The 20,455-nt window shown below is 40.1% G+C and overlaps 1 protein-coding gene across 7 annotated transcripts; it reads right to left on the bottom strand.

Moving 5' to 3' along the window:
• Positions 1–708: 708 nt before the first annotated feature.
• On the bottom strand, positions 709–20,409 carry Rfx (regulatory transcription factor Rfx). Of its 7 annotated transcripts, XM_071784538.1 has the most exons (19): positions 17,017–17,420; positions 15,524–15,851; positions 14,485–14,998; positions 13,348–13,670; positions 12,669–12,861; positions 12,318–12,362; positions 11,839–11,944; positions 11,659–11,758; positions 11,421–11,570; positions 10,762–10,884; positions 10,146–10,327; positions 9,596–10,066; positions 9,237–9,358; positions 9,061–9,158; positions 8,781–8,936; positions 8,459–8,661; positions 8,234–8,387; positions 7,942–7,993; positions 709–7,850 (listed from the first exon to the last, which is right to left on the bottom strand). In XM_071784538.1, exons 3-19 carry the CDS (start codon positions 14,504–14,506, stop codon positions 7,807–7,809), a joined length of 2,544 nt encoding a protein of 847 aa, XP_071640639.1. In that variant the 5' UTR covers positions 14,507–14,998; positions 15,524–15,851; positions 17,017–17,420; the 3' UTR covers positions 709–7,806. The 7 variants fall into 7 exon arrangements, with proteins under 7 accessions (XP_071640639.1, XP_071640641.1, XP_071640636.1 ...); XM_071784540.1 differs by lacking the exon at positions 15,524–15,851; XM_071784535.1 differs by lacking the exons at positions 14,485–14,998; positions 15,524–15,851; positions 17,017–17,420 and adding an exon at positions 19,648–20,408 and having other exon boundaries at positions 12,669–12,849.
• Between the last annotated feature and the right edge of the window lie 46 nt (positions 20,410–20,455).

Below are 20,455 nucleotides of genomic sequence, written 5' to 3' on the forward strand. Positions count from 1 at the left end.
TTGACATTTTACCAATTGGCGCCAAATGTGGTGGCAGGCGAAAGACTCAACAGTCTTTAATTATAATTCCGTTAATCTTCGCCTCCCGGCTTTAAAAATTCGACGATGAACGCATGAGAAACAAATTGCGTTTCCGCAAAAAGTATAATATCGATGCGTCTCGTCCGCGATAGATAAGTATATCGATAACACATTCTCAGACGTAAATAAGTCGTCCCCTCTAACGAGCGCGTCGACCTTGAAAGAAGTGTCTACATTTTCGTCGCGATTTCCTTACACCGTCGTGTAGAAATATTTTCCTCGGAGTTCCGCTGGTCTCTTATTAAGCCTGATCTACAATGTATTCTTTGCTTCCTGTTTTCTGCTCTTAATCTCTTTGCGACTATCTCGTATTTCGCAATTCCGTCGCGTAACGCGATATGTTTTTTGTTCTCTGTCGCCCAAGATAAAAATTGACGAATTTCAGAAGAGACAATTAATTAAATTATAAGAAACATCACGTTACGCAACGGAATTGCGAAATACGAGATATTGTATAGTCGCAAAGAGGTTAAGAGCAGAAAACAGGAAGCAAAGAACACATTGTAGATTTGGCTTTAAATCGGAAGGAAACGAAAAAACACACCCGGCTTAGAACACTTGTCGCATTTTAAAAAACGGCTTGAAAAAGAATTGTAGAAACTTTTGTTCCTAATGACGAGGGTGCTAGGTATCTCTTATTCTCGTTTCTCTTCCTCTCCGCAGAGCAAAAAAAAATTAAAAAATAAAAAACAGCACATGATTTTGCCGAAAGGCCCGAAAGTTACCCGCGGATGAAAAGAGGGATGAAAAGAGTGGCAAATCTGATTGGTGGCGCCATATTTTGTGTCGTTGTTTTCGAATGTCGCGTGATGCCCGTATCACACTAGCGATTGGCGATTGCGTCTACGTTTGCGTCTACGTCTTTTGACCAATCAGAACGGAAATCGCGAATCGCAATCGCCAGCAGCTACTTTTTGATTGGTCAAGAGACGTAAACGCAAACGTAGACACAATCGCCAATCGCTAGTGTGATACGGGCTTGATGCGCTTCGCCCAAATGCGCGTTTCGCGCGCGTCAGTGAGACAAGACGGCGTCCCTCGATGCACTTTCTCCCTCCCCTTCTGCTTTTACGTTCGTCAAGGTCGCTCTCCTTGCATTTCTTATCTTCATAATGAATTACCCTAAATTCAGGTGAAATTTCAAATTGCGACATACGTAAAAGCGGCGCATCTAAATACATGTAAATGAGAAAAACCGTTATTTTTCGCTTTTAACAACTCAATGTGACACGCACGCAGAGACTCAGGGCGCGTTATCAAAAGAGGGGCACGAGGAGGGATAGCGGGAAGGCGCGAAAGTGCGAGTAGAAGGACAACGGAAATTCCCTCTTTTTCATCTTCCGCGCTTCTTACCGTTTGCCTATTATTTTTCACTTTCCTTTTTCCCTGTCTGAATACTTCGCCATTTCGACCTGAATGTAGAACGTTAATAAAGTCGTACATGTATTTGTGTGTATCGTTACGAATATATTAAATTATCATAGGTATATATATAGATGCAGTCTGTGTATCTGCAAAACTAGTTTTTGTTCTATTTTTCTGCAAATTAAATGCAGATATACATGAGATTTGTATTTTGTCTCACCGCGCTTTAATATATTTAAGTTTTTAAATATTATATATAGGTATTATTATAATATTTAATATCTTGAATATGTAAATTAGTTTCGAATATATTATGTATATTATAATATATTTAATATTTTGAATATGTAAATTAGTTTCGAATATGTTGGAAAGAAGACAAGGAAGGATAAAGTTCAGTTGAAAAAAAAAATAATAAAAAAAACTTGGTAGACGTTTCCTGGAGAACCGACGCGAAGTATAAAACGCGGAAGATGACACTGCAAAAAAACGTGTATTTACGGTATAAATGATCATGGATTAAATCACACCAGCAATGAGTCAATGTTTTTTACGGTATATTATATAAGAGGGAGAAGAACGTCATCGAAGAACGGGTTCAGAACAAAAACAAAATATCCCGAGAAAGACACGTGATTGACGCTAGAATGAACAGCAATGATGACTTCGGCGAAAGTCCAATTAACTCAATCGGCGATTAACTCACTCAATACCTGTACTATTTCGCTAACGTAATCATAGAATTAATTTTTTGTTATTCAACATATGGGAGAAAGAGATTAAGAACAACGAACTGTAGAATTAGAAACTTTTGCTTCAAGCAATTCTGCTGCTTGAATTGATCGTCGATTGAGGATTAACTTATCAAATGATACTATATATTGCGAACCATTTAACTAGACGTCGTTCTTAATTTTTTGTCATTTAATATATGAAAAAAAGACTAGATTAGAGACAACGAACTATATAATTGGAAATTTTGCTTAAACAATTTCTGTCGATTGAACTGATCGCCAATTGAAGATTAGCTTATCGAATAATACTATATTGAGGCTCGATTATTTGACTAGACGTCGTTCTTAATTTTTTGTTGTTTAATATATGAAAAAAGATTAGATTAAAAACAACGAACTATATATAATTAGAAACTTTGCTTCAAGCAATTCTGTTGCTTGAATTGATCGTCGATTGAGGAATAATTTATCAAATAATACTATATTGAGATACTAAATTTGAATACTAAATTTATCAAATAATGTCTATAGCATTTAACTAGGTATCATTCTTAATTTTTTGTTATTCAATATATGAGAAGAAAAGTTAGGGACAACAAACTGTATAATTGGAAATTAAATTCTGTCGCTTCTCAATTGATTGCGGATTAAGAACTAACATATTAAATAATATTATATTGAGGTTTAATTTATCAAATGATAACTATGCTATTTAACTAGACATCATTCTTAATTTTTTGTTTAACATATAAAAAAAAAAAGATTAAATGAATGACAACAAATTACGCAATTCGAAATCTTCCTCCAACTTGACTTCGCTGATTGAAATAATTAGCGATTAACCGGATTTCATTCGAAAACACAAAAAAAAAAAAGATATCATTGACGATTATGGTGAACAGTTATTGGTAAGCGACACGTAATATCGTAATACCGTGTTATGTAAACGATGCGACCGCAATCCGGTGATAATGAATGACAATCATATTGGCGATATCACGCATTTGTAATTCCTGACGCGCGGCGCGTTGTGTCAGAGATAACGCTTCGTTAACTCGCCGATCGTTTTTATAACTATCGACAAAAACGAGAGTGTTGTGCTCTTCATGAGACTGGCAGAAATACATAAATATGTAACGTTTCGTTATGAACGTGATTGAGATTTTTCTACGCGTGCTACGTGATAAGATAATTCGGCGCTCCTCTTTTTTCCCCCGGATGTATGAAATTTCGCCGAACAAAAAGAATCGAAAGTTTAGAGTGCGGCGATATAGAATACGAAACGTACGAAGGAAACAAACAAATTAAATTATAAAGTACCGTATATTATGTAAATTATAACGACAAATACGACAGCAAATCCCAGACAGCACCATGTCCAAAATCAGGAGAAAGACGTCTTTTAAGTATTACATCATAATTGACATTTGACATGTATGCGTGCTGGGATCGAATGGCGCAATATAATAACGCAAGACTCGCGCCAATCAAGTTATACGAAATTTCGCAGTTTGAGGACATACGAGGTTCGAGATCGTGCGATTACAAGTTTTAAACATAGATTTATTAATCATTTCTCGTGATCCGCACATTCACACAGACTCTCGAAGATTCTTGCGTCTCGATTTACACCCTAAGTTCGCTGTTGTCTCTCCCCTTTCTCTCTCTCTCTCTTTTTTTTTGAGCGGCATTCAGTAAAAATAATCTTATTCAAGCGGTAACGAATGACACTTGATTTGTGCAAATCTGGAGGTATCAAAATATCTTCTATACGTCACAAGGAAAAATGTGTAGCAATTTTTTTTCTCTCTCTCTCTCTCCTTCTCGAACCTACCCCTAAATCCTACTCCACTTATCCCATTCCCTCCTCCTATTTTTCCTTCTCCGTCGTACAGTCTGAAATATATTTAAGGCCGTGTGTTTACTTATCTCGCAACATAGGAAACCACGATGTATGTTTGATCTTGCGTACAGTACAGTTACTATCGGACTACCGTTCACTCCCCTCCCCCCCGTCTATCGCGGCGGGACTACAAAACTTACGATTAGAGCGATCCCCTTAAACATAGAAGCGGGCGCGACGCGGCGGCTGCTGAAAGACGCGCCTCATCTTAGAGGAAGCGATTCTCTCCAATTCTCTCCTCTGGAAGGGCAGGACCCTTTTCCTTCCGTTCTTTCCCTCGCAGCGGCCGGGTCGCCCCCGCACTCGGACCTTTCCTTCGTTGACGGCGGGAGAAATCGCCGCGAATCGCCCCCGTAAAGCAGTATTCCTTACATCCTAGGTACACATAGGTATCGACGATAAGTTTCATTCTCTATATCTTTACACGTATAAGCTCATTACAGTTACGGAAACGTCCTAGATCCTGCTCGATGTGCTCTCACCTTTTCTCTCTCACTCTCACTCACTCACGTTCCCAATCTCTCGTCTCTCATCACTTAGACATACTACCAAGTTTTTCTCTGACTAGCACGCGATAATCCTATGCAATAAATTATAAACGCACGTATTCTATGTATTTTTATCGACGCTTACTCCGCGATTTGCGTCGCGAACAATGAAATCAGTTTCTCGTTTCTTTTCTTCTTTTAGTACCCTTTGTTGTCATATCGTTACGTAGCTTGGAAGAGGAAACGCTCGCGGGACGTGGACGCAAAGTTTCAGTCAAGGATGCGACGAAAAAGCGGAAATGATATGCTCCCTACGCTCGTGCCCTCGCACGTAAATGAGAAACGAAATGCAAAAAAGATTAAATTATTCGGACGCCGAAGAGAATGTCAAGGAACGGGCGTGAGTGGCGAAGATCACGCGCGTTCCTGTTGAAAGAGATATCAATCTCTCTCAACAGCCGAGTGGTCTGTAACGCAAATGACACGTGGCGCATTTTTGAACCGTACCCGGCGTAGACATTTCTCTAATAAATAGCCGGTAAACAACGGGTTCCGAAGGGAGAGGTACCGATCATAAAGCACGCCTTCTTTACAAACGTAGAAGGCGGTTGCGATTAATTAACAGGCATTTTCTTTATATTGCTACTGGTAAAGTTTCTACGCTCGTCGTTCGCTATTAGAATGCGGTGTGAAAAGATGCTTATGTCCCTTCGTCTTTATAAAATAAAAGGCACCGAGTTCCCTTTTCTTCTTTCTTTTTTCTCCTCACAATATTGTTTCTTAGATATCGTGCGACCTCGTTGAGAATTCAATAAAACCCGATTTAATTAACGACGCGAATTAATAGCTTGGCCATACAATGATACTCATGCTAAATCAACAATTCTGCCAAGTCATTCTCGAGGGTTATCATTTGTGCTGCTTCATCAAACTGTAATTCTCACTCGAGTGGAAAAATGATGTCGCGAGAGATTTGTATAAATTTAATATTTTACAGTGGAAAGTGTGATGCTAATTAAAAGAGCATTGATCTCACGTTCGGAAGAATCTGAGCGCAGTACCTCATAAAATGATTGCATCATTATTACAAGGTTAATTACCAAGGATATAAAAATCTCAATTTGCTTAAGCGGCCTCGTTGCTCTCCTACACGGTTTTTTTTTTGCATTTTGTATGTTTCTTGGCAAATTTGGAAAGTAATATGCGAAAACATAGGATTCGCCGAAGCGTTTTACCATGCAAAAGTTACAGAAACGAGTTAAGCTATGCAATGGTGCACTTTGGTTTCGTTGAAACTGCGCGTTTTACACGCATCTATATATACATATGTATTACATATATGTTGTATATATATATGCGTTGAGAAATATTTAAAAATACATTTCCGACATACATAAACAGATACATCAAACAGATTTCTTGCCTATAGGCTTCTCGCAAAATGTATAATTCACTTAAAATGTACAATAAATCAACAGCTATACTTAAAATAAAAAAATCATTGTGAAAAAGAACGGACGTGTCGAATTACTACTGTCCAGTGCTACAATGTAATTAATTAATATTTATAAATTCCTTTTTTTTTATTTTGATTTACAACGTCTTCGATGTTTAAGAAGCAACTTATCCACGGATATATGTAGAACAATTCATTATAAATACTTGTCGCTTGAAACGTAAGACCGATTCAACTTCGTCTTGAAATAAATAGAAATTCGTGTAACGCGGCTGTGTAACATGCGCAACCGCGTGAATAAATATTAAATCGCCTTAAATAATATACATAAACAAACGAAACTCAACGTACGAAATTCTAGCGATATTGGAGACTCTTACATCCTATAATATTTTTTTACAATACAAAAGACGCTATTGGAGTGCCTATGAATACAAAACATATACCGACACATATTTTTACCGTAGGCATCCCCAACCGACTTTTGAAATGGTTGAAGATGCTCGTATCGCGCTTATCATATATTTTGCAGTTTCCTCTTTTAACTTCAACAATCGTACGTATTTTCATCCGCTACATTTTATATATGTATATACATCCAACGTATAAGACGCACACTGTATATTCTATCAGTAAATTAAAACAATCTCGGATACTCGCGTCTCCCTCTCTACCTTTCTCTCTTTTCAATAAAATTTTGTACTATTCGTTTAATTATACTGAGAGAATAGCAACCGGCTGCAATAGACTGCTCTCAAACGAAATCTTCCCACAGAGCTCGATGTGTTCAATCAATAAATTACGTTAAAAAATATGAATGTCGGATATATGTATGTGTGTAAACTTTAAAAGTTTATGTACCGTTACAGCAATCTAATATTCCGATAGGAATACTTGTGACATATTACCGTCGGTAGGGCGGATTTTTGTAATTGGTTTGCGTGTGATTTGCGCAAACTAGAATTCGCGAGCGAAACGTAGGTGAAATCCATCTTGTCGAAGATAGAATTATATTCTCTCGCGTTTTCCTTTGCGCAAACTGATGATCATTTCAAGCCCACTCAATATAGTTTTCTTCAAACAGTGGTATTAAATAATTTGAATATCTTTATTCACAATAATATACAAACGAATATGTATGCCTTAGCGCACTTTTGCCATTGTTATGTTTTATACCTTGTGTTTTAAACGTAAAAATAAATAAAATCTGAAATTTATAAGTTAAATATAAATTTATCTTAACAGGTATTAACAACATGTAACTAATAATGTAATATATACAGGGTGTCGCACTCTGTATATTATTCTTATCTATAACTACAAAAAAATCTTTTTCCAATAAATGCAGAAAACACAATCGAGTGGACTTTTCATACATGTTCTAGTGAGGGCATGATAAGTTCATGGTCCCGTATACTCTTATTTTCTTCCAAAAGATGTTTCGACTAGATTCGATATATACTAACGTACTAAAATCGTGCCAGCGATACTTTAAACCTGCGCCATACCTGTGTATGAGACAAGGCTTCGCGTAGTACAATACAATACCTCTCTATATCTTATATCACACAGACTTACTTGAATTGTATACATCGTAGGCGTTATGCAAAAATCCTCTTCTTATATGTCGTAATTGTAATTTGACGTTATATAAAATAATAATTTATGAGACTAGTGTTTTTTTTTCTCTTGTAGTAGGCCTGCATGCTTTCGTGCTAGTATCCTCACATTTTCGTGTGTTACCGGTTTACTCATAAACTAAAGGACGTAGGCACACAGTTAGCTTAGCTTCATACGTTTTGGTTGGCTCGCATTAGACGCATCTGAAATTCAATTTGCGTAACTTGTACCGAATAAATTTTTACACAATAGTAAAAAGATAAAATTCTGATAAGGACAAGTATTATGCCTCACCTCCATTGGACGTTGCCCCGAAGCCACTAATTAAAGAGCAATTTTGACTTTTCTGAAATAGACAAAATTATTTTTATTTATTTTATATTTATAATTATATTTATTTAATATCTCTTGGTACAGTATGAATAAAATTGATTTGTGAAATTATGGATGACCTTTTAAGAAATATGTTGTAAACAGGTTTTTCTCTAAGAATTTAAATTAGGATAATCCAAAGATCAGAAAAACAAAGAATGTTTAAATGACGTGAATAATGTAACAGTCGATATATGCGTTGAGGTATACTCACGTCTCCCATTACAGCTATTGGCGTAGTTCCAGTTGCGATAGCGACTTGATGCTCTATTAAATAAAACATGTACTCGTCATAAAGTAATCTGATAAGATGAAAAGATCCGAAACTCGCAGCACTTCTCAAAGTGAGATCCCGGATAACCATCGAGCTATGGAAGACATAATATTATAAGTTTAATTGAAAAGATGTTTATGTAACATGGCAGAGAACAGAATGTACCTATAAAACGACCACTTAAGCAGGAATTGACGTGCAGCTTTAGCAAATGTTGGCTTCTCTTCATGTGGCTTGAGCGCTTGAGTCACAACTCCTTTCAACCAGATCGCCCAATCCTCCAGTGAATTTTGTTGCTGCAACGTTACCTTAAAATCCGCCTCGAGACGTTGTACCATCCCGTAATCACATTGGCATACCCAGGATGCCTGAAAAGGCAATCGCTTATGTATGCTGTATCTTTGTGAACATATTGCGTGTATATATGTATATTAATATTAAATAGTAGAATTCTCTAGAAATATTTCAGAGAAAGATGTCAACTTACTTGTTCTTGCACGTTGTGAAAGTCAACGCGATTCAAGTCAGCTAACATTTGATTAATTTGACTAGAATTCTGAAGCACGGCTCGCGCGGCTTGTGCAAGATGATTTAACGATGTATAGCGCCTTAAAGTTTGAGCAAAAGCTGACACTGCAGTTAACTGTAACCAACAATAATTATACTGCACGACTCGCATATAATTTTTTAGAAATATATATATTTTTTATATCTGTGATTCTTGTTCTAATTGATATCATTATACAATAGATTTAAATAAGAGCTACCTTAATTTGCGTCATTTCTTCAGGACAATCGGCCATCGCTGACTGCAACCAAGATTCTAATCCTTTTGCAAAGTTTCGGATAGACTGTGTCAACGAACCTTGCCGGGACAAAAAGAAGCATTTAATACGTAAATCTAGACAGAATAACAACAACGAATCTTATAATAATAACGTACTTGGTATCGGTCGCAATACATTAGGCATTAAAACATCGACTAGATTCTGATAGAATGTATAGTCCACCTTTTTGATAAAGTCTTGTACTCCCGCACACTGACACATCTGATATAGTTTGGTTCTGAAAAGTAGAGGTTAAAAAATATTCATCGCGCACATCAAGAGCTCTAAAAATAAAATATAAATGACTTATTGTATAAGTCAGATGCATTTAAGGAATAATTTAGAAATAAAATATTAGAAAAATAATTACGCAGTTGATTTTTAATAAAAAAAAAAAATAGATACAATGTAATAGATTGTCAATGTAATTCTCCTATTTGATATGAATTTTTCTAATAGATAATATATATCATACTTTGACAAATATTTCTCCTCTTCGCATTCATCACCGTTATTATTGTCCTGGCTGCGCCAGAATTCTCTCCAGAGGCTCTCCACCGTGGCGAACTCGAAATTCAGCACCGCGTCCAAGAACGCTTCGCAATGTTCTCTGTATATGCTGCGGAACGTATCGATATCTTCGAGAGTGCAATCCTCGGGCAGAGCCGAATCGTGACTGATGAAGATCTCCGGGAAATCGGGAATGGCGCCGCTCGCCTCACCGAGGTACTGATGATACTGTGGCGGTGAAGAATTGGTGGAGATATTTGTGTTCGCGTGTGCGTTATTCTCATAAGACGACTCCTGCTTTTGATTGACAAATTTGAATCGTTTAGTCTGAGAGTTCGCGCTCTGCTGTTGTCTCGATGTGCCATCCTCGTTCAATATAGACAGAGATGAACTTGGCTTCACACGAATTCCATAATAATGATATTTCGAGTTTCCCCTATTATAAAAAAAAACAATGAAAGAGATATTAATCTGATAAACACTAAGGTTGCGCTAATTATTATGAAGCCTTTTACCTAGTCCCTAAACGCCTAGTTCTCAATCCCAAGAATACAGAGCGTATTAATTTCCCGAAACTGGCTGCGTTCACAGGATCCAATTTGTTTTCGGAGCAATGGCGTAGGTAATGATTGTAGAGAGTTGATCTTGGAAGGGACACGCCGTCAGCGGTTTCGTAATTCTCCAACAACCAGTGTACCTATTCAAATTAATGCATCAGAAATTAGTATTCATGTTCTTCATAAATACAATTTTTTATTAAAAAATATAAATATATAAATCAACAAAATAAATGCACTAAAGGTAGAAAAAAATAACTATACAGTTCTACGGAAAAAGATATCTCATTAAAATTAAAATTGCTTCTAAAATAATTTTTTACTAGCAGCAAATAAAAATAAATTAGCTGTAATTTTTTTGAAGATCTATCAATCACATAACCATTTGACTTTTTGTCTCGCTAGAGATTCCACAAAAGAAAACCTTTAGAAATTAGACTATACATAACATTAAGCAGTACAAAGCAATTTAATTAATAACAGACATGCCGAAAAAAATTAAAAAAATAAGATACTGATTAGTATGCCAGACAAGCTACGAAAAATGCGGAATCAGTTTCGTTTTTTGGCTTACGGTGGCCTGGGAGACTCTAGTGGCATGCGTCACGTTTGCCGCTGTCTCTTCCACGGTGACAGTGGTACCTCCAGAATTACCGCTGATCAAGTACGCCCCGCCACCACCGCTAACCACAGCCTCCTATCAAACAACCCAACATACCGATGCCTCGTTAACCCCCCGAATTAAGATACGAACAAGGATACTTCTCCTTGAACACTAATATCCGCAATTCTGCTTGTAAACTTTGTAGTGGAATACGTAATATAAGTTATTTCAAAAACTACAATATTAGAGCATTCATTTATTTATAAAGTGTCGAGAAAACTACGCAATGAATATAAATTCTTTTTTTGCTCTTCGAGAAAGAGCATCTTCGCACTGGTTGCACTACAATTTACTGAACACCCTGTTTATAGCATACATTCTTGCAAACTTTTGATGCTATAAACGATTATGTAATTACAACTGTAATAAGATCTTATAAGAACAATTTTTTATGGCCCATATAATCATGCAGAGCACAGATCCCCATGCCTGCAGCGATAAGGCATAAATATATACGTTGTATTGTCACAAATGAGTACGTTAATCATTCAATGTGATCGAGAACTAATTTATCCAACGTCTAAAAGGTTAAAGAGCAACCTAAGAAAGTCATAGGACATGCAATTTACCGCAGTTTCCGTTTGCGGACTGGCGCGCGCGGCAGCCGCGGATATGAGCGCATGAGTCGGGTCTCCGTCCACTACGCTCTGTTGAATCAAGTACGTGCCGTTGCCTTGTGATAACAGTTGCCCGGTTGAATTCGTGCCTTGTCCCGTGACCTGACGCAATACAAATAATGTATCGTTAATATCGTCATAATTTTATCACGATAATTATCGCACATGAAGTATTTGGGCGTGCAATTACCTGTGCATACGTTACTGGCGTTGTCGCTGGAGTATAGTACTGACCCGAAGCCGGAGTGTACATCGCTCCCGTCTCACCGACAGCATAAACGGGATATGTCCTGTGCAGAACATTACGTGATTGTTATAGAACGTTCCGTAAGTTATGAATAACTGACAAGTGCGAGATTGCGGTACTTACATCTGGCCATTCGCCGGTATATACGTGGAACCATCCCCCTCGACATATTGAACGTAAGTTGGATGAGAGACCGACTCGGACCCCACCGCCTCTGCGTCACCAGACACTGAAACAAAAAAGAAACGTGGCTGTATTTGAATAGATCACTTGTACTGACACACAAAGTTTGCATAAGCGCAACAAGTTTTATTAACATACTGTCATAAACATCATCTTAGAAATCGTTTCAATAACCAAAAGCCATATTTGGCACTGCAATTTGGATAGAAGGTAGTTTTGTAAATGACTAAAAACTCTAAATTGTAGTCGTATTCACGCTTATCGATAATAATGTAGAGTGGCGATAGATAAAGATGAAATAAACCAAAATAATATTAAAAACCGGTGTATTAGAACCCATTCATTGATCTTGTAATGTCTACAAAATTAAAATGTATAAACAGAACATATAAGGCATGCTGTTTATTTTCTGCCCTCACCTACAGCCGTTGTGAGGGACGCGTAGGACGATGAATCACCGGTGCCTAGTGTGGTCAGAGTAGAAGTACAGAGGTGCATGTTTTTCAGCAGCATGGAAAGGGTCAAATCTCTACTCAAATACTATAATCTTTCAAACTGATCCTCATATACTCACCACAAATAGTAAACTTATTTGCAATTAAGTTTCGCATTCGATACTAATTTCTATCTGTATGCTCGCGTACAATCGGATGTCTACAGTTTAGCGTGTAATCGCTCGCAATTTGATTTGTATGCATTGCAGTAAGGTCGAATAAGGATCAATTCACACCGCTTCAATATCAGACAAGAAATTTATATTTGTCTGTTACCTGTGACTGTTATGTAGTGCGGGGAACCACTGACGATGGTGCCGGCTGACGTAGAAGCAGCGTCGGAGTCCACTAGCGCGTGCTGGCCCGAGTGAGTAGTATTGACCACTACCTGTGCTGTAACATGCGCTGGCGTACCTGTTGAGCCGTTGGACGAATCTGCAGCTGTTTCAAGCGTATCCTGAACCAATAACTAAATTATTATTTATAGTATGCGTGTCCTCATGGCCCACGACTCGTTTTCATAATAGAAATTTAAAAAGAAAAATTATATATGCCTTTTGTACGTATGTGAATATTTATATATTCAGGCGCAAGGTAGAATTGACTTGGATTTTATTTCAACATTTGTGTGTATCGCTCTTATCAGTCGCTAGGAGCAGATGGCTGAAATATATTATCAGATATAAAAATGAGCTGCAAACAGATGCTATAATATCTACAGAGATCACATGTATATTGAATAATTTTATATATATCCTTTACACGTTATATTCTTATCCATTTTACAACAGCAGTAATACAGAGAAAGTAACAAAAAGAAGGAGAAGTAATCTGACATATAGATTATATCTTTGAGATTTGTAACTCTTGAGAACAATAAAAATAATTATCTTCATAAATCACACTGACAAAAGGCATAACACAGAGATATAAATGTAGGACAAATATTACCAACCTGAATAGGCTGCAGATTATTTGGACTGGAAGGATCGGGGCTCGTCACGACAGTGATAAGTTGCTGGCCTCTGGCAGACTGAGTCTGTGCTCCGCTAGCACCGCCACTGGAACTGGAAGTAGTAGTCACGACAACCACATTTTGCTTAGAATCCACCCCTACCGCCGTAGAGCTACCCCCACTGTTATTAGCCCCGGTGGATGCTGCTGCGAGGGCATACTGGGCTCCTGTCGTAGTCATGGCAATCACTCCTTCGCCTCTCTCTGCACCCACTGAGTCGTCGCCACCACCGCTACTACCTCTCCGATGCTGGAGAGAGGAATCTATAACAGAGATACGCACATACACCGTCTCACTAAATATCAATAACATCTTCCACCAGACCCAGCGGAGAGATCTTTAAGAACAGCGTGCCTCCGCAACCCCCAATATCAATATCGACTCACCGAAACAGGAATATTACTTGGTAATTATGAAACAAGATATGCATTTGATGAACAAGGTTCATCAAACGTAATATCATAAATATTTTTAAATAAAGTATCACTTCTAGTATTCACTTTTGACATAAATTATATATATATATATAGGATATATACTATATCCTACAAAGTTTACACTCTCATATTACATAAAATCTATTGCATAGAGAATAGATGCTTGATTTTGATCTCAAAATTGTATCTGTAAATAAAAAAAGAAAACTTTCACATATCAATTATAATATTAAATACAACATTAAACTCGTTATTTAAAAATATTGCCTTAAAAACTTAAATACAACTCGAAACTATTTTCTGTACAACAGTTACAAAATTGCTAACAAATCTTCATATGGAAGCGCTAGTACGATCGCGTAAACCTGTCGATAAGCCAAACCGTCGCTAAGGAGCGAAAAGGAAGCGAGAGAGAACGCCCTATCGCGTTACAATTCTGTAAAATAAGGTTTCCCCTTGGGGATGAGAAACATCTCGCCTTTGGATCGACGAAATCGCTTTCGGGGGAGCGAGCCGACGACGATAAGCGTGGCCCGCGCATCGCCGGAGGAACGTAACAAACAAGGACAAAGTTCCCACCCGCGTTCCGGCCGCCGTTCCTAACCTATATCGCAGTACAGAGAGATGGCAATAAACGTACTTTCCTCGCAGGTGTGGCGCATTCAATAATCCGCAGATCAAAGGGAAGCCCCGGCGGGCTCGCGATACGAACGGTACACGTCACTGCCATTATTACGCGCGTGTATCATGGTGTATCGGGCGCCGTGTACCTGTTGGGGCGGCAGGTACCAAACACAATGTATCAAGGGGGAAGAAATCGGCCCGCGGGGAGGGAAAAGAGAGAGGGGTGGCGTGCGCGCGCGAGGGGTGTCCTAGAGCGACGATTGCCGCTACCCACGCGTGACTGGACACACGGCTCGCTTTAAGAGGGTTGAAAACGTATCAATGAAGGCGGCCGGGATCACGAAAGCAATTAGAGAGCATTATCCTGAGTCCAGCGTTGCAACCCTCGCTTTTTCCGCCAAGGATGGACCAGGGGGGCGGGCTAATAAGCGACGCACAGTACCGCGTTGATACGCGAGGGAAAGGTGGCCATGCTTCCTCTTCTCCCGTCTCTCTCTCTTCTACTCGCGCGCTTCGTTTCTCTCTGCAAGCTATATAATAAAATACATAAGATGAACGATTACTTTATCGTTTTCTAATAATATAATGTGTCGTGAGAGACTGTAAGAGCTATACGCTTTAATAAGAAAATCGTAACGTTGTTCGGTAGTATCGATCAGGAGAAAATTTTGTAATAGGATCTGATGTTTCTCTTGTTTTGATGTATACATACCAGCTAATTAATATAGGACTCGGTAGACTCATTAGTACGTTTCTCTAGGTAGGTAGAGAGACGTACTAATGTTACATCAACATGGTTCTTACCCTAACAATGCAATCAAAAACCAAACTGTTATACGTATGCGAATAACAGTGTTGAAATAAAGAAAAATATTCCTTGTTTGAAAATAACTTTTGTAACATTTAAATTGTATACTTTCTCTACAGATTTTGAGAACATTCATTAAATATAACTAAGTTTTCTTTTCGCATGTTTCTTTCAAGAGAAGCTCTGAGGCATCTATTATGTTACTTTTTTTTTCTAAATATATCTAGCGTTACATTTAGAAAGATACCTTATATAGCATTTGCTGCAAATGTTACTGGTAGTAGGCTGATACGATGTGGGCCTGTGTCTGTTACCTATACACACGTAATGTCACAAGTGCACCTGGCGTCTGTTATGCATGGCTGATGGGGAGAGACTCCTGTGTTCTTTCTAAGTCCTTCCTATCCATACGACGTATATCTACGTGTCTCACGTGTATATTTCAACCTCCCCTGTGTAATTTGTACACGAGAAACCATTACTTAGGCCCGTTACGCAGAAGCTACAACACACTTCGGCTTTTCATAGTAATATATATCCATTCGGTCCCAATGTCCTGTGGAAACGGTATGCACCTGGAGTCAGATAAACCCGTGGGCTGAGAACTTATGCAGATGGTGAAAAGTAAAACGGCAGAGATAAGGGATAGATAGCGTGGAAATATCAAACAACAAACGGTTGGCGGGGAGAAACATTGTGCCGAGATGTAAATCACCAATAAAGGTGATATCCAATATCATTTGCAACAAGTACGTTCAGACAAGCTGATTTCGATGCGAGTCAGGGCGGAGATGGCTGGAAACGATTAATATGTTCATCAGCTTAAGGCCGCAGGGGTGGAAGATCGCATTCATGTAATTGATAAGCCCATTTTAATTGGAAATCTTCATAGCTTCTTCACGTTAGGTGCCCCATAGGAAGGACCTGTATAATAGGCTCGCCAATGCGTTACAAATTAGGGGAATCTATGAAGCAGATCTCTCTCTCTCTCTCTGCGGAGAGTATCATACAAAGGTATCGGCCCTGCTTCGATACAACATCCGAGTTTAATCAGCGTCCCTCAACAGATCGATAGGGTATATAGCGTGCAAAGAATCGAAATCGCAAAACTGCGCGACCTAAAGAAGAATCCCCAAAAGATACTCGAACCAGGGCTCCGCTCTCCAGCCCTGGCCTCGAGTTCTCGCCTGAATGAATCGAGTGAAATCAATTCCAACAAACGGCTCTCGACCTACCCAGGAACATTTCCCGCAGGTTGTTTTCTTCTACGAACGTGTCTCGGCGATCGCGCACCGAGTAAAGGCCGTGGCACAAAGAAAAATTTCAGCAGTAAAACTTGAGCAGTAAGCAAATCAGCCAACAACATTCAAGAACTTAAGGCACAGTCCTAAGCGGTGTAGCGAATCTATAACGTTAATTTCCTTACTACTTGAGTTTTTCTATGTGCCACGGCCTTAACATTCCACGCTTTGCGTTAAACATTTACGCTAAACATTCAAGCCTTGACAGGGAAGACAATCTCTCTCTCTCTTTCTCTCCGCGTCTCTGCGTCCTCGCGAGCACGTCGTGCGGCCGCCTGCGAACGAAACCGTCGAGAGGATTATCCGAAAGGACGATTCGCGACGAAGGCGGCGTCTCCGTCGGTCCGACGTCGACGCAAAGATTCCGCGATCGGAAACGCCGGCAGACAGGAGTCCGCCTGTCTTCTTCTCTCCCTAACTCTCGCTCTCTCGCACTCACCTGTCTTCATGAATAGCGTGTGCTCGAACGCAGCGGCGCCCGGGCGCACTCGCGCGGCCGAACGACGTGTCCCTCCGTCGCCGTCGCCGTCGTCGTCGTCGTCGTCGAGCGGGCGCGCTCTCTATCTCCCTTCCTCTCCCTGTTTCACGCGCGCGCGCGCGCGCTCCTTCTCTCTCTCTTTCTCTGTCGCTCCTTTCGGTCTCGAAGAGACGACAGCGGGCCCGTCACCCAGGAAACCGCGCGCCGCGGTCGGCTCGTAGGGCTCTCGCGGCGCTCGCTCGCTCGCACACACGGCACGCCGGCACACGGAGCGACGAAAAGAGCGGGGCGACACACTCCGACGAACCCCCCGTATACTTTGTTGTGGACGGCTGGCCGGAGTGGTGTTGCTTGTCTGCTGCTACCCCGTCGCCTTGGCTACGGCATCACTGACCGCGTCACGCGCAGGGCCGTGCGCGGCGCGCCCGGCGCCACCGGGGGCATCCGTCGCGCGCGAAATCCGGCGCGTTTCGCTTTCTCCGTGCCGAACACGTTGGCTCCGGGAGTTCGTCGGGAAGGGAACGTCGAGTTCTCTTTCCCTCTCTCTTTCGCGTACGCGACCCCTTTTGTCTCTCGCTCAATCGGCGAGCGCGAATTTTGCTTCCACGCGTCCTTTTGGAGAATTTAAATTGAGGTATTTAAATTGCGAAATTTGACTCGCCCGTCGTTATGTTTCGATATCTTGCGACACATTGGAGGGAGATATCAAAGTCCGTAGCGGACGATTTCGAGAAGCTATACGGATTGTGACTCGAGATGAATTTAAATACAAGATTGCCTTTAAAGATATGTCAATTTCCCTATCTTTATCTCCCGATTTTAAAACGATCTTTCTTTTTGCTACAACTCGAGGAATCGCATAGACCGTGAAAACAACGTCATAAATCCGAATCTTTGAAGGGGACTGCCGCGTGCGTTTCGCAACGCGAATGGTATGCGATTTTGAAATTAGCGCCGTGAGATAGGCCCGCGGGCCGCCCAGGTAGCAATTAATGTCTAAAAGACATCATAAAGACAACTTTAAGATTTCTGGCATCTTAAAGACATCTTTATGATGTCTTTTAGACATTAATGCTACCTGGGGCAGCTTGTCGCAATTTCGAAAGGGGGAAAATGCGACGGGGGGGTCGAGCGTTTCCGCTCTGGGTTACCTATTCTTGAAATCGTTATGAAACGAATTCGTTTATGAACAAAAAGGTGGGAATTTTCTAGTTGAGCGCCAATGGAAACCCCCAGTTAACGCACCTTTTCGTTCATAAACGAATTCGTTTCATAACGAACGATTTCAAGAATATAGGTACCCTGAAACCCGCAAGTCGAGGGGTAGTTTGGTGGAACGCGATCGGCCGGCCGATAATGCACGAACCCTTTTTCGATCGCTGTCGATTACGTCGATTGGCGAAGGCGCGTGTCATAATGCGGCTTTCCGGCGCCATCTGTGTCGCCCCTACGCAGATTCTACGTCAATGACGTAACTATAGGCGCCCGCTGCTCCGATTTTTTGTCTCTTCCCTATCCGCGCTCGAGAAGTGTCCACGGACTCTGATTAATTTGATCGCATATATATATTAATTTATAAAACTATAAACTATATACTGTACTTTTTTTATTGAACTGATAATTTTTCATTATTCAACAAATAATAATTGTAAAAAAAAAGATTAGATTGGGGATAACGTATTGTATAATTAAAAATTCTGCGATTTGAATTAATCAACAATCATTTCATGTCCATTTCTACCAAGGTGGATTAAATTCAATCTCGGTTCAATTTACTTTTTATTTTTATCTAAATACCCATTTCTATATATCAATGCAGATTAACTTTTATCTTCTTCTAATTCTTAGAACTAGAAAAAGATAAAAAGTTAAACCGAGATTAAAGTCAATCTACATTAGTAGAAATGGACATAACTCGCCGGTTCTACAATACGTCGCAAACGATGGCAACTGCTAGTTGAAAAGTGTTAATTTTGATTGCCGATTGCCAGTTATTGTCGCCAAAAAAGTTTAAAAGTTCGCCAACTCTCTTTCGACAACCGCAATTGACAACCGCGATGTGGAAATACCTAACATTTTTCAACTAGCAGTTGCTATCGTTTGCAACGTATTATAGAACCGGCTTTAGAACTAGAAAAAGATAAAAAGTAAATTAAACTGAGATTAATCTACATTGGTGGAAATAGACATTCGAATTAGAAAGAGATAAAAAGCAAGTTAAACCAATATTAAAATTAACTTAAAGAAAGAGATGAAAAGTTAATCTATATTGGTGGAAATAGACATTTGAGCTAAAAAGAGATGAAAAGTTAAATCAATATTAAAATTAACTTGCATATTGGTATAAAAATGGACATTAAGGGTTAAAATTAATCCACATTGTTATAAATTGACACAAGTAAATTCACGAAAGCGAAGAATTAGGAAAGCGAGGCTCGCGAAGACGATCGGCCGGATCGGCGACTTCGATGAGTGGATCGATCTTCCATCACTTATGTCGCGACGAAGAAAAGAGAGTATTTGCGCAAGCGGGACACCCACCGAAGTTGGTCAATTATATATAAAAAAAAAGAGAAATACAAAATCGCTTACACAACAATGATCGGTTTCCAACGAAGTAGCGAGGTATGCCCGACCAGTGGCCGTACTGCCCGTTCTCCGCCGGCGTCGCGACGAAGTCTAGGCTCACGTAGAAGGACGGCGGGATGACGTAGTCGGAGTTCGCCATGCTCCTGATCTCCATCCACATTCTCTGCGGATCCCACGAAAGAAAATCCATCGCCGGTACCCGGAGATGCCGTCTTCGCGCGAGATGTAACCACCATGTATGCGGGAGGACTTTTCCTCTTCCTCCTCCGAAAAAAAAAGACGATCTTCGCCGCGGCCATGATAACAATCGCGGATCGCCATCGATTTTCGCACGCCATCGTCGCGCGTTTTCATCTCGGAGGACTTTCGAGAGAGCAGGACGAATTCTCGTCGAGAACGTCACTCAAAATTTCGAAAGGCGATTTATTCATCCCCGGAAAACGCTGTTGTTTCCCTGGGCGCGAACGAATTGCCGTGCATGTCCCAACCTTGATTGGGAAAGAGGGGGATGTGGGTCAATCGGACTCTCAACACGCCCGACGCAAAGTTGGCGCAGCATTTTGAATCGATGATCGATGCGCGTGTCGCGCGCGCGCGTCGTCTCGCTCGCAGCGGCGGATCGAGATGCTCGCGGGCCCCGAGCGGACCCGAGCCGAAATTATAGTAAGAATAAGAATGTAAAAACGACGCGATCTCATTCAGCTGAAAACACGAAATAATCCCTATTCATCCTTACCAAGCGAGAGTTGATCAGAATTAATCGCCCTAAAATTAATTGACTTATAATTATTCAGCCTGAAATTATAAAATC

The sequence above is a fragment of the Temnothorax longispinosus genome, chromosome 7 (assembly GCF_030848805.1).
Source record: "Temnothorax longispinosus isolate EJ_2023e chromosome 7, Tlon_JGU_v1, whole genome shotgun sequence".
NCBI classification, from domain to species: Eukaryota; Metazoa; Arthropoda; class Insecta; order Hymenoptera; family Formicidae; genus Temnothorax; species Temnothorax longispinosus.